This window comes from Hyaena hyaena, unplaced genomic scaffold (genome assembly GCF_003009895.1).
Source record: "Hyaena hyaena isolate Hyena2069 unplaced genomic scaffold, ASM300989v1 scaffold_298, whole genome shotgun sequence".
NCBI classification, from domain to species: domain Eukaryota; kingdom Metazoa; phylum Chordata; class Mammalia; order Carnivora; family Hyaenidae; genus Hyaena; species Hyaena hyaena.
Window position 1 is genome coordinate 1,500,661 of NW_024080927.1, and position 15,062 is coordinate 1,515,722.

The 15,062-nt window shown below is 37.8% G+C and overlaps 1 protein-coding gene across 1 annotated transcript in view; it reads right to left on the minus strand.

Annotated features, from left to right (window-relative positions):
* The window catches only part of PPM1E (protein phosphatase, Mg2+/Mn2+ dependent 1E), a 221,537-nt gene that overhangs the window by 10,240 nt on the left and 196,235 nt on the right, over positions 1–15,062 (minus strand). The window contains exons 2-4 of the mRNA XM_039247299.1: positions 11,421–11,539; positions 4,187–4,386; positions 149–337 (exon numbers count right to left, since the gene is read on the minus strand). Coding sequence (XP_039103230.1) covers positions 149–337; positions 4,187–4,386; positions 11,421–11,539 — 508 coding nt within the window. The remainder of the gene's footprint in view (positions 1–148; positions 338–4,186; positions 4,387–11,420; positions 11,540–15,062) is intronic.

Genomic DNA, 15,062 nt, shown 5'->3' on the forward strand with positions numbered 1-15,062 from the left:
TAATACTATAGGTCTAGAATACAGTTTGAAAGAGAACTTTAAATAATGCCTGCCCAAGAAGACAAAATCCAAAGTAGCCCTTGAACCACAGACTAAGTTGAGCTCAGCCAGTGCACCCATGGCTGGAAATTACGGGAAAATGGCATACCTCCCTGGCTGCTTTCTGCACAAACCGCTCATCAGTGACCCGGAAGGCCCGGCACAGGGCCTCAGCAGGATCATGGGGGAACATTTCCTGGCGTACTAAATTAACATGCAGGTGAATGGAGGCATAAATGGCAGCATCCACTCCTCCATGGCCATCAAACACTGCAAAGTAAGCTTGTTCTTCCTGGTCCTGTCAATAAGACCGAAACAGTAAGCGAGTTAGGTTCAGTGTGATTCAAGTGAACCAATCCCCTGTACTGATGCCCATTCTCCTCTACTACACTTGTCACCCAGATAATGAAACTAAATGTTTCCCTTTTTTGATATGCATGATCAGCTGCTAAAATACCTGCAATATGAGGGCATCTGTGTTTATACACATAACACTGGAACACATCATGGCAAATTAGCTCAGGCTGAAGCGCCCTCTTTGTGAAAGTTGTTGTCTTGTACCATGGAAACCACCCACATACTGTTGCTTCAAAACTGCTGTTACAAGTTGTGGGAAGGGGGAGGAAAGAGAAGGTATAAGGACGAATTGAGCAAAAGCTGTTCTGGACTGAGTTTTTTTCAAAATGAAAATATTCTTATAAAATTAGAAGCTGAGCACAATAGGAAATAATTGGCCTTACGCACAAGGCCAATTATGTTAGGTTGTTTAACATACAGAGATAACGAAAGCCTACACATACTTCTTAACTGTATCTTTTTCATAAATCATTCATAGTCACATTGAATACTCACCATAAATTACAGTCTCTAAACTGGTTAGCCAAACATGAACCATATTAGATGTGCAAATGTCCTATAACCATTATGCCTTGTCCTCTAATCCAAGATTGAGGCTTGCACTTCCTGGCCCACTGCTTGAAGCACAAAGACAAGTGCCAGAAGAGAGTCTTCCAAACCTATGCTTTGTGTTGACAAAGGAAGCCTAATCACGGTATTACATTTAAACCTTAAGTAGTTAGCTTCTTTATCTTCAACAGCAGGTTCTAGCTTACTAAGGAGATTTCTAACTCCCTGAACTCTCACTAGAGTCCTGGGCTCCCTTTAGGCAACAGCATGTAATCATTTTCTTTTGCAAACTTTGACTTCATCCTTGGGATTAGGGAGCTCAGATGAGTCTAGGCCCTGTCATTCAAAGGAAATCAAATATACAAAGTAAACCAACTAATTTTCTTGTGCTCCAACTAATTTTCTTGTGCTTATTTTCTCATCTGATAAGTAGGGATAGGTTGCTATCTCATGGGGATTTGGAAGAATTATTAAAACAACAGGTATGTCTGTGCTTTGAAAAAATTCTTTTTAGGGGAACCTGGCTGGCTTAGTCAGAGGAGCATGCGACTCTTGATGTTGGGGTTGTGAGTTCAAGCCCCTGGTTAGGTGTAAAGATTACTTAAAAATAAAAATAAAAAAATTCTTTTTAAAGTGTATACTACATTCATGGGGCACCTGGGTGGCTCAGTCAGTTAAGCGGCCGACTTCAGCTCAGGTCATGATCTCGCAGTTCGTGGGTTCGAGCCCCCCATCGGGCTCTGTGCTGACAGCCAGCTCAGAGCCTGGAGCCTGTTTCAGATTCTGTGTCTCCCTCTCTCTCTGACCCTCCCCTGCTCACGCTGTCTCTCTCTCTCAGAAATAAAAACGTTTAAAAGAAGATTTTAAGTGTATACTACATTTACAAAAGTACAAATATAAACAGAATAAAAATACCCAAATATTATATCAATATCTAATACAGACATTACAACCAGTTAACAATTTAATCAGTATCATCTATAATGCCATTGAAGATTAACTGATTAAACAAAACTATCTTCAAAAAAGTCCTGACAGGTACTAAATGTACTAAATGACATGTACTAAAGCAGTTCTTATAAACAATTCAGTTGGCAGAACAAGAGTAAAATTGAAAAATAGCTTATAACAAGCAGTTTTTAAATGAGTAAGCTGATGTGGGATCATCACAAAGAGGGAGGGGACAAGAATACTTTTATGAGGACATGAGAATATAACTTTAATGTGTGATTAGTGGGATATTCTTTTTTTTTTTCTTTTAAGTTTAGTTTGAGAGAGGGAGCACAGGCAGAAGAGGGAGAGAGGGAAACGCAAGCAGGCTCTGCACTGTCAGTGTGGAGCCCAATATGGGGCTTGAACTCATGAACTTTGAGATGATGACCTGAGCTGAAATCAAGAGTCAGATGCTTAACTTAAGACTGAGCCACCCAGGTGCCATGGTGGGGAGATTCAATACAGCATCTGAAGAAAAGGAAGAGAGCCAGATGGATCTCTTAAAAACTTAGTTTTAAATTTTTAAATTAAAATATTTAAAATTAAAAATTTTTTTAATTTAATATTTTTAAATTAAAAAAAATAGTGTTCTCCCTGGTATAAAGATGATGTATTGTTTATTGGGACCAATAAAGAAGTATAAAGAAAGAAATCTATATTATCTCACCATTCTCAGATAACCAGTCTTTTATTTATATATTTTATATATACCGTATATATATATGTGTATACACATATATATATACACACACACACATAATTTTTAAATAAAACAAAATTGGGATCATACTAAACATTTTATATCCTACTTTTCGTCATTTATCGTATCATTAGCATTTTACCCATGTCATTAAGTATTACTCAAAGACATTTGAAATGGATATGTACTATCCATCTCAGGAGCATTATTAGTTATTCATTCCCTATATATGACTTAGATCATTTCCACTTTTTTATTATTGAAAATGTTATGTCAAATATATGTAAGAATTTCCTGCATTTGTGTCCCTATAAAAGTAAAATTATCAGATCAAAGGGTGTGAAAATGTATAGGGTTCTAAATATGTGCTGCCAAATTGCCCTCAAAGCCTGTTTCTTTATGGCAGGGTGCTCCTTTCTGAGTTACGCGTTTGGGCTGCTTTTGAGGCAAAATGAAAACCTACCAGGTCAAAAAAAAAAAAAAAAGCAATAATGCTCTCAAACCTGAGTATAATCTTCAAATGGATATAGTGATAGAAGGGTTGTTTATCATACAATAGTCTTTTAGGTTATATTTGCATGGGTGTGGAACATTTGAAAACAAAGGTATCCACATAGTCTAAAGATATTTGGAAACAAAGCTGATCTATATTTGTAACATAAGCACCAATTATCAACCTACCTTCACTGCTAAGCAGACCCTGTCAGCTAAAATTTATATTTAGCTGCCAAATGAAGGAAATCTTGTGTTTTGTATAAATTACTACATTGTAATTTTTAAGTTATGGACTTAAGTGAAGAAAAGAGGCAAGTGACAGGCGAAGGAAACAAACCTACCTCTGTTTGCACTAACCTAATACATTTTATAGAAAAAGAAGAGGAAGATAACAAGAAAATGGTTATTAAGCTGACAAGGCTCGTATGATCCAATTTGTCAGTCACAGAGATTCATGAAATGTAATTCCAGCTACTTTCCTGCATCAGAAACCAAGACTTTAAAAAGAAGTCACATGAAATCAGAAAACTGTCTCAGTCTCAAATTCATTCTTTTATGTTTGGGTTTTATGTTGCTTCAACAACATAGTAATGTGGGAACTTAAATCAACAGCTTTATTGAGATATGACAGTTTTCTTTTTTGCTTATATGTTTATAGAATAACTGGAAGTTCACACAAAAATTGGGTAACTTCCCTTGTCTTCATGGAGGAGCACTGAGTGTCTGCAAGACAAGGGTAAAAGAGAGATTTTTATTTTCCAATTCTGAACAATGTGGATGCATTATCTATTCAAAAATAACATAAAATAGGGGCCCCTGGCTGATGCAGGCAGTGGAGCATGCGACTCTTGATGTAGCGTAGAGCTTACTTAAAAATAAACAAAACCCCCAAAATAACATAAAATAGTTCCTTTTCTGTTGTCTAATGTAAGCAGATTTGTGCCACTCTGCCTTTAGTCCTCCAACCCATCAGAGATACTATCAGAAAGTAGGACCATGAAGGTGTTTGTTTTGTTTTTTAGATCTTGTGGATTCTTGAGAAGTGCCCTTTACCTCTAAATTGAAGAGCATATTAAAGTCAGGAATGCAGACATGTTTGTCTTCCATTTTCCTGCGCATGTTTTTGATGGCATGGATTGATGTTTCATAATAAAGCTGGGGTCTCCTGCGGAGAGGGAAGTCTTTGACCCAGCTGCAGCAAATCTCGTGTAGTTTGCTGAAGACAGAACGCGCCAATTTCATTGTCTCAATCTCTGTGAAAGAAACACAGACACCCCCAATGAAGAGCCATTTAAAGCTGCTTTTCATTAGTCTGCTTGGTAGAGACAGAAGTAGGTCACCTTAGTCAAACTCCTTACTTAATAGAAGAAATTCCTCTTCGCAAGAGAAATGAAATGTTGCTTCTGAAGAGAGACAATGACAGCCAATCAAGTAGAAAATCATCAGCCAGCAGCTGCCACTATGACATCTTTATGTCACAAGGAGAAAACCTCTGGCCAAGGTTGGATCTATTCCTACACTGAACTTCTTCCAACCCTCAAAGTGCTCTGACCACTGCTATCTAGTTCAGCTCCATAGCAGTGGCTCCCTTTTGGTTGGCTGCCATAGTTATTATCTGGAAAGCCAAGTGCCCCCTGCTTAGAAGAGTGACTGAAATATGGATAGTATTCAGACAATTGGAATATGAAAGGTCTATGAAAACATCATTTATTTTGCAAACCACAGGAATGAGTTTATTTTACCATTTTGCTTTTGTCTTTTCTTCCTGACTTCTTCATTTCCCCCCAGTTCCCTAACTTTTCTCTCTCGTAACTGATCATAATTTGGAACTAAATTATATACATTTTTCTTATTTGATGAATTTTTTAATTAAAGCTTTTGTCAATGGCCTCAATAATTTAGCTAAAAGGTTAACAAATGAGGTAAAAGTTTTAAAGTTTTAAAAGCCTCTAAGGAAAAAAGTACTTAAAATCTGCCTGTATGTGTAACCCTGGATAGAAAAAGAACCACCAGAGGATTCTTCACTGAAGATTGTTAAGTCTACTGCCTGTCTATCAAGTGGAACAGATGAGCTGACTTCCAAGTCTGACTCGCATCTCTCAATGGACAGCAGATGTGTAAGCCTTTTAGGCCACAGTGAATAGTATCTCACACCAGCTCAGCTCCAGCTGTCCTTGACTCAAGTGCAGCTGTTAAATAACCAAGGGGAGATTAGGTTTCCTCAGGCCAGCATTTTAGAGATTCCTACATCCCAGGTAAACAGGTTAAAAAAAAATTTAGAATTCTCCAAAAGTTTTTTATTTTTTTAACTTTACATAAATCAGATATTGCCTGACAGCCTAAGAAAATGTGTACCAGATGGCCAGTGGCTGCACATGACTCCTCTGATCTAGAACACAGATCCCACAGAAGACAGACTTTCTGTTCTAGAATGGCCTAGGAACGTAGATTCCCATTTTTTTTATTCCTTTCCCTCCCACTGCGATTTAATTTGCGACTATATTTACCTGTTTTCTTATTCAAAATCCTTCCAACAATGACTTTATCAGAAAGGTTATCTCAAGGTTTTCTTTGCCCTTTTTTTTTTTCTAACATAGTACAGCATGGTAACTATGTTTTGTGGCTCTGTCCCCCTTGACGTTTTTATTTAAGTGAAAATCAAGGGTACATTTGAAAGAGAAAGGAAATTCAAAGAGCCAGTACATATTGAGGAGGTGTGTATAAGAGAGGAACTGAGGCTAATAGACAAGCCAGTATTTTTGCTGTTTTGACAAAACTCCAATCTTTATTTTTTTAAAGCACCAGTTGCCCAGAGACTCCTTCAGCCTCCAATTACCTATTTCTATCACTCCAACCCATCTGGTCTTTGCAGCAGCATAGGTGTGAGTTTGACTCAATCACAACAGAGGACTGCAAAACAACAAGTGAATTTGGAAACACTTAGGGAGAATGGAGTGCGGTGAAACAAATAACTGATATTAACTATCAGGATAGTTTCCAGATAATATTCCAAATAATAGAAACCATAATATCATTTTTTGGCTTGTATATTACTCTTATAGACCCGCACTGTGCAGTAAGGTTGCTTACTAGCTACATGTGGCCATTTAACTTTAAGTAAAATTTAGAATTCAGTTTTTGGGTTACATTGGCTAGATTTCAAATGAGCAGTAGCTGCATGTGGCCAGTAGCTACCACATTGGACAACGCTGGCAGAGAACATTTCCATACCTGTGCTGTCTCCTGAACAGTAATTTGGTTAGGGGGAGGCAATACCAGCATCCTCTAGTATTTAGTAAACCAGTAGATCTGTGTCTATTGCCTCCCAGTTGCTTCTTCCCTTATGTTGCCATTACACCTTCTACTATAGCTCTTGCCACATTTTATAACAATAGATAATATTTATTAAGTACTTGTTCTGTCTTCTTTCTCCAGAATATTTCACAAATAAGTAAGACCATTTTCAATCACAGGTCTGACTCCTGACACCTGTGCTCTACATTTCCCAAATTAGACTGTACAGACTGTGTCTCAATTATACTTGATTTGTCATAGTACAGTAACTAGCCGATAGCAGGGGCTCACAAGATGTTTATTGAATGAATATGCAAACATATAAATTAGCTACTAAAGTATTAAAATATTTATATGCTTTTCGATCGTCTATTCTGCTTCACTCCATCTATTTCTACAGTGGTGCCATTATTTTAAAATTACTGTAACTTTATAACATGTTTTCACATCAGCACTAGTTTTCCTACCTGATATTAATTCTAAAAGGCTATCCATTAGGGTAGTTTGACATATTCATTCTTATTCAGATGAATTTTCTAACTATTTTGCCAGGTTTGAGGAGGAAAATCTGTTGCCCTTGTGTTTGGGGTCACCTTACATTTATAGAGTAACCAGCAAAAAAAACTGACGTGTTTTTCATATTGAGTCTTATCTAGAAACAAGTTATATTGTTTAATTAAATCCTTTTTATGTTGCTCAATAGAGTACCCAGGTACCCCTCATAGGATTTCTTTTTTAAAGTAATTTCTACCCCCAATGTGAGGCTTGAACTCATGACCCAGAGTTCGCATGCTCTTCCAACTGAGCCAGCCAGGTGCCCCAGGAGTTTCATATTTCTTAATAAATATATTCCTAGTTATTTTACTTTATTTCCTATTTTGAGTCAGAACTTTGCTTTAATGTGGGTTGTTGTTGTTTTTTTTTTTTTTTTGGTGTTTTTTTATTTGTTTGTTTTTGCCACCTAGCACAGATTCCTCTTTCTACCAGAGGCATTTCCTTCTCTACTCAGTCCCTGTGTGTCTAGGGATAAAACATGAGATTCAAGTCTAGCTAATTAGAGAATCACATTCCTCTGGCTATAGTGATCAGTTCAGGAATTGGAAATAACCCAAGCTGGGCTGGTTAGAGTGAATCCTGTGATTTATGTAAGAGCAACTGAGTAGTTACTCTTATTTTCCTGCTTGATTTGTACGTAGGCAGATGAAGACCTGGTGCACCTAATAGTGATCCTGCCACCACATGAAGCCTGAAAATAAAATCAAAATTAAAGAGGGGTGTCTGGCTGGTTCATTTGATAAAGCATGCAGCTGCTGATCTTAGGTTTGTGAGTTCAAGCCCATGTTAGGTATAGAGCCTGCTTAAAAAAAAAAATACAGCTGAGATCTGGAGAAATGCCAGGTTCTGATGAATCCTGTAAAGCCTTGAATCCAGCCATGTAGCCAATACACTGATTTAGCCAGTAAATTCTGTTTTGCTGAAGGCAGTCTGAGTTGTTAGTAGTCATTTGGAACTAAAAAATTCTAAATTTTTTTTTTAATTTATTTTTAAGTAATGTCTAGAGCCATCATGGGGCTCTAACTTACAACCCCAAGATCAAGAATCACATGATCTTCCAACTTAGGTGGCCTGGGACCCCACAACCAAAAAATTCTTAAGTATACATTATGCACAAATGCTAGGTTTTGCTCTGAGCCAAATTTTGTCCTACGGTGTCCCAAGATGTACCCATCCAGTTGTCTTTATTAAGTATATTTTTAAAATTAGGAATGGATAATTGAATTTTATCAATTTTATCAAATGCTTCTTGGGCATCTTTTGAGATTACTCTGCTGTTTTTCTTTTGACCTATTAATATATAGATTATGCTAACAGCCTTCCTATTATTTTTGTTTATGGTTTCCTCAGCACATGCTAAGCATATGGTCAGCCCTCAAGAAAAAACACACTGAATGAATTAACTGTTATACTCAATCTACAAGTATTTTACTTAAGATTTTTTACATTGATTACTAAGACTGACCTCTCATATCCTTTTTTAGTTTTGTTTCAGGCAAGTTTTGGTATCAAATTTTCCTTCGTTGTGCAATTGGATAATTCATTCTAAAAAACATTGGAATTATCTGTCTTTGATCATTTGAAAATGTTCACCTGTAGGATCACCTATACTTTCTCCCTTTTGGAAGATGGCTCCTCGGCAATCTTCTCAATCACTTTCTTTTTTTAGGTAAAGTTTGTTCGTTTGTATTTATCTAGAAAATACCCAGGTTTTCAGATTTATTTATACAAAGTTTTCATAACTCTTTTAATTTCCTCTCTATTAGTGATCATTTTCCCCTTCTTGTTTTTAATTTTTAGACTAGGATATTTTAAATTGGTTTTAGGTTGTCTGGACAGGAGTTACATCTGCCAAACTAAATTTGTACCAAGAGACACACAAGGTCGTTTAGCAAACATTTTGCTATGGATGACAGAAACATTTAGGTTAAGGATTTTTTTTAAGTCTGTTTTTGGAAATAGCTAAGAGCAGAGACAATGGGATTTCAGTGGGGACTTGAGTAAGCTAGTGACAGCAGACCTTATTCTTTAAACTCATTTCCCACTCTGATGTGCGGATAAACACAATATGCCCTGTAGGATTTTCCTCAGTGTAGTTCACATTGAGTGATTTGGGTTAAATGGATTAAGGACTTGCAAATAGTTAGAATTACAACAAATTATTCTGAATCACAGCCATGGCCTGGAGACATTACTGGGTAATCTCTTGAGAAAATATAAAATCAGAACAATGACACCACCATTTCACTTTTACTATCTTATGGGGGTTCTGAAAATTCTTCCAAAATAGGCATGCAGGGCAATACTTCAATCCTGCTACGTTAAGTATTCTCCTTCTGCGGGGAGTGTAGAACATCAGTATATATAATTGCTGCTTGAAATGGAAAAATAAAATAAAAAAGGATGTGAAAAAGAGAAAATTGTCCAAAGTAGCAACCCACCCCCTCGCAGCTGTAAATTACTCATTAGTCGTTAATGTCACTGTACTGAGCTGGAGCTGAGTCAGCCATCACCCAGGCTGCAGTGAAGCAGAATTTAATCTCCCTCATCTTTTCATTATGGGGCTTTTACTTCATGCATCAGTACCAGAGGAAAGACCAATGCTTTGGAGCAGGAATTCCATCCAAGTTGTCTCTGGAACAATTTGGTTCCAAGTGAATCAATTATTTTCAGTAAAAACAAGAAGAGGAATTCCTTTCTTGCCAATTTTCTGTCAAAAATGATCTAGAGAGATAAAGGAAGAACAGAAATGTTTACTTTTATATCTGCCTCAAGTTCTCTGGGATTAGCTACTTTGATTCATTAATATATGCTCTGCTCCTTATGCACCATGTTTAAAGGCAGATGCTTACGTTGGAACAAATAAAATGAAATATTAAAAGTCCTTAACATGTTTTAAAAAGGCAGGGGGGCGCCTGGTTGGCTCAGTCGGTTAAGCATCCAACTTCAGCTCAGGTCATGATCTCATGGCTCGTGAGTTTGAGCCCTATATCGGCCTCTGTGCCAACAGCTCAGAGCCTGCTTCAGTTTCTGTGTCTCCCTCTCTCTGCCCCTCCCCTGGCTGTGCTCTGTCTCTGTCTCTCTCAAAAATGAATAAACATTTTTTAATGGTTTTTTTTAAAAATTTATTTCTAGGAGAGAGAGAGAGACAGCATGAGCAGGGGAGGGTCAGAGAGAGAGGGAGTCACAGATTGAAACAGGCTCCAGGCTCTGAGCTGGCAGTCAGCACAGAGCCCGACGCGGGGCTAGAACCCACGAACCGCGAGATCATGACCTAAGCGAAAGTCAGAAGCTTAACCGACTAAGCCACCCAGGCGCCCCTGAATAAACATTTTTTAAAAAGTTTTAAAAATTCCTTAATGATTTTGAGTAGTAATTCCTAATTGATAGAAAAATTGGTATTTTTTTAGAGCCTGGCAAATATGTATAAGCAGAATATGTTAATAAATATGCCTCCCTTACTAAATGAAGCCTCTTAATTTGCCTGGAAAAAAGACATCCAGTGATCCATGCAATTAAATCACATGTTACATAGTTGTCATAAAGAACTCTATTTTTTGGTAGAAATAAAACTTAATATAATGAATGAGATGTTACAACTGATTTCTTGAATTTTTTTTTTTTTTGAGAGTCAGAGAGAGACAGCGCAAGCAAAGCAGGGGTGGGTCAGAGAGAGAGGGAAACACAGAATCTGAAGACAGGCTCCAGGCTCTGAGCTAGCTGTCAGCACAGAGCCTGATGCGGGGCTCGAACCCACGAACCGTGAGATCATGACCTGAGCCGAAGTCAGACGCTTAACTGACTAAGCCACCCAGGTGCCCCTATTTCTTGAATTTTTATATGATTTTTTACTTGGTCTTAAAGGTAAGCTAAAAGTTTAAATATGTTTTGCTCAAACTCTCCCCTCACTCATCTTTTCTGTTATGTCTTCACACTTCTGACTGTACTCTTTCTATTTACTTAGGCATTATTTATGATAATATTTTGTTAGGGCTATCCCTTGCTCCAATTATTGTCACATTTTCAAAATACATTTGTATTTTTTTCTTTTTTCCTCCTTTTATTGACTAGTTTGAAGTATATATTTTTTGCGTTTTTTTTCCTCCTTCTTCTGCTATAAAATCAACAAGTGGGTAAATAATTACATTTCATGTTGTGTAGACATTTTCTGTGTGTCAGTACACACGAGAAGATTTTAATACATATATAAAGTTTATTTTGAGAGAGAGAGCACACATGTGAGCAGAGGAGGGGCAGCGAGGGAGACAGAATCGCAAGTAGGCTCCATGCTCCACATGAAGCCTGACACGGGGCTCCATCCCACAACCATGAAACCATGAGCTGAGCTGAAATCAGGAGTTGGATGTTCAACTGACTGAGCCACCCAGGCGCCCCATATTTTAATATTTTTAAACAAATAATGTAGAAAGGTACTCACCCACAGTTCCTTCTGTGCCATCTGTTTCCTTTGGGATATAATGTGCAGAAAGATCACTCTGAAGGACTTCATCTGATGTGGCTCTGGCTAAGGCAGCAGCCAAAAAGGAAGGGCAATTACTGAAAGAGAAAGGGCTATTTCAGTAAGAATTAGGAAATAATTCATTTAACATTAATAATTACTTATTAATATATTTGTCTCAAAATTATATCTTTAAATACTGTTCAGTACATATTTATTGAGTGCATATTATGTGCAAGGCACTCTGCCTTGGCATTGGGTAAGTGAATAACACAGACATGGCCTCTGACCCAATAGGGCTTATAATCTAGTTAGGGAGACAGATGATAAATAAGTAAACAAATTAAACAGGACACAGTGATAGAGAATAAAGAGGGATACCTACTGAGAATGGTCAGGAACCTGTATCTTGGATTCCTGGATTCCAAGAACTCTGAAAGATTCAGGAATCTATTCCTGAAGAATAGGAAAGATTCAGTTCTGTGGGGGTGGGAAGTTGGGAAAGAATATTCCAGGCATACAAAGTACCATGTGTACAGATCCTTTCTGAGAGCTGGGTATGTTTGAGAAATTGAAAAAAAAGCCCAGAGAAGATGAAGATAGTGGATAAGGTGGAAAGATGGCAGGGAATAAGGTCAGAGGCATAAGCAACCTTTATGAACCTTTTAGACCATGAAAGAAATTCAGATCCTACTCAAAGTGCAGTGGGAAGTCACTGAAGATTGTGAGCAACAGCATGCCATATCCAGACATATTAATTAAAATATAACTTTCACTCCCAATGGAAATCTGAAAGGTGCAAGAATAAAGAAGGGTGGCCAATAAGGACAATGTTGTAATCCAAGTGAGATTCAAGAAAAGAGTATATTCTGGAGAAAGAAAATACAGAACTTACTATTATTGGAATACAGAGGTGAGAGAAAAGAATTAAGGCTGAGTCCTGGGTTTTGGTCTAAGCAACTAAGTGAGTGTGGCATCATTCCTCTAGATGGAGAAACCAGGAAAAGAACAGGTTTGTGGGGGGAAAGGGTGAAGAAAATAATTAATATTAGCATGTTAAATTGGAAGTATCTGTGAGATATTCTAGTAAAGCTAGAATAAATAAATGGTTATTAGATATTCTACATGGAACTCAAGAGATGTTAGGAAATTTGCAAGCCATGAATGTACGGATGATATGGTTTCTTTAAAGTTTTGTTTTCTTTTTCTTTTTCTTTTTTTTTGAGAGAGAGAGAGCATGCACACACATGTGTACAAGCAGGAGAAGGGTAGAGAGAGAGAGAGGGAGGGAGGGAGGGAGAGAGGAGAGAATCTCAAGCAGGCTCTACACTGTCAGTGCAGAGCCCGATGAGGGGCTCGAACTCATGAACCTTGAGCTCATGACTTGAGCCAAAATCAAGAGCCAGACACTTAACCAGGTGCCCCTGTATGGATGGTATTTAAAACTAGAAAAAGAATACACCACATAGGAAGAAATTATAAAAAGAGAATGCCTCTTGTTTTCCAAACCCTTTTGGAATAGGAAGGGCATCTCATGCCTCACCACTGTATATTGGGCAGTTATGGGAAGGTTGTATAGTTCACTTTTTTTTTTTAAATTTTTAAAGGTCTATTTATTTATCTTAGTAGAAAAAATGGGGGACAGGCAGAAAGAGAGGAAGAGAGAATCCCAGGTAGGCTCTGCACCATCAGCACAGAACCCTATGCAGGGTTCAAACTCACAAACCGTGAGATGATGACCTGAGCCAAAGTCAGACACCTAACCGACTGAGCCACACATGCACCCCTAGTTTGTTTATTTAGTCACCATGTTTTCACATCAAGTGGAACTATACTCATGGAGCTGTCATCAAAAAATTGTACCCAAGGAATCTCATCTACACCTGACCTCACTGATTGCCTAAACTGAGCCTGATGCCATTAAGAGATGGCACTTTGCAAAACTTCATGGGGAGGGGGCAAGTGTATTTTGCATGTGTGAAGGATGTGAATTGTTTGGCCAGAACAGATTATGGTATATTGTTTTTCTTTTTTTTAATTTTTTAAAAATTTTTATTTTTTAATTTTTATTTTTTTACAAATAGTTTATTGTCAAATTGGTTTCCATATAACACCCAGTGCTCATCCCCACAAGTGCCCTACTCCATGCCCATTTCCCCCCTCCCCCCCACATCCATCAGTCCTCAGTTTGTTTCTCAGCATTCAAGAGTCTCTCATGGTTTGCCTCTCTTCCTTTCCCCCACCATTTCCCTCCTTCTTCTCCCCCATGGTCCTCAGTTAAGTTCCTCCTAGTCCTCCTATACGTGCAAACATATGATATTTGTCCTTCTCTGCCTGACTTATTTCGCTAAGCATAACACCCTCAAGGTCCATCCATGTTGCTACACGTGGACAGATTTCATTTTTTCTCATTGCCAGTAGTGTTCCATGGTATAGATAAACCACATCTTCTTGATCCATTCGTCCATTGATGGACACTTAGGCTCTTTCCATGTTTTAGCTATTGTTGACAGTGCTGCTATGAACATTGGGGTACATGTGCTGGTAGATTGTTTTTCTAAAACAGGCCACAACAATATTTCTGGTATCTGGTACAGTTGCTTTGGCAGTTCTTTACAATGTTGAAGTTATTATATAACCCAGCAATTCTACTTATAGGTATATATCCAAGAGAAGTAAACACATAAAACCTGGTATATGTATGTTCATAGCACCATTATTCATAATAGACAAAGAGCAGAAACAACCAACTGGCCATCAACTGATTATGGATAAATAAAAGGCAGTACATTCATACAATGGGTTATTATTTAGCCATAAAAGGAATAAAGTATACATACACGCTACAATGTGGATAAATCCTGAAAACATTTTGGTGATAGAAGCCAGTCACAAAAGACCACATACTCTATGATTCCATTCATAGGAAAAGTCCAGAATAGACAAATCTATAGAAACAGTACAGTAGCAGTAGCCTAGTGCAGAGGGGTAAGGTGCGTAGGGAGTAACTGCTGATGGGTAGGAAGTTTCTCTTGGGAGTGACAAAAATGTTCTAAATCTTGTTTTTTTAAATTTATTTTTTGTGTTTATTTATTTTTGAGAGACAGAGCATGGGCAGGGAAGGGGCAGAGAGAGAGGGAGACAAGATCTGAAGCAGGCTCCAGGCTCTGAGCTGTCAGCACAGAGCCCAATGTGGGGCTTGAACCCACAGACCGCGAGATCATGACCTGAGCCAAAGTCAGACACTTAACTGACTGTGTCACCTAGGCGCCCCAAAAATGTTCTAAATCTTGGATTGTAGTGATGATTAAGGACTTCTGAATGTACTAAAACTATTGAATTGTATGCTTAAAATGGGTAACTTTTCCCCACAAGAGGGCACTTGTGGGGATGAGCACTGGGTGTTATGTGGAAACTAATTTGACAATAAACTATTTGTAAAAAACTAAATAAATAAAATGAATAGCCTGGAAAAAAAATCTTCCCACAAAAAAAAGGGTAACTTTTATGGTATGTGAATTATATCTCAATAAAGGTGCTTAAAAAATCATTGATTTTGTTAAGAACCACTGAATAGTGGAGGTGAAAATAAGATTAGAAGGGGTTAGTGGGAAGCAAGGA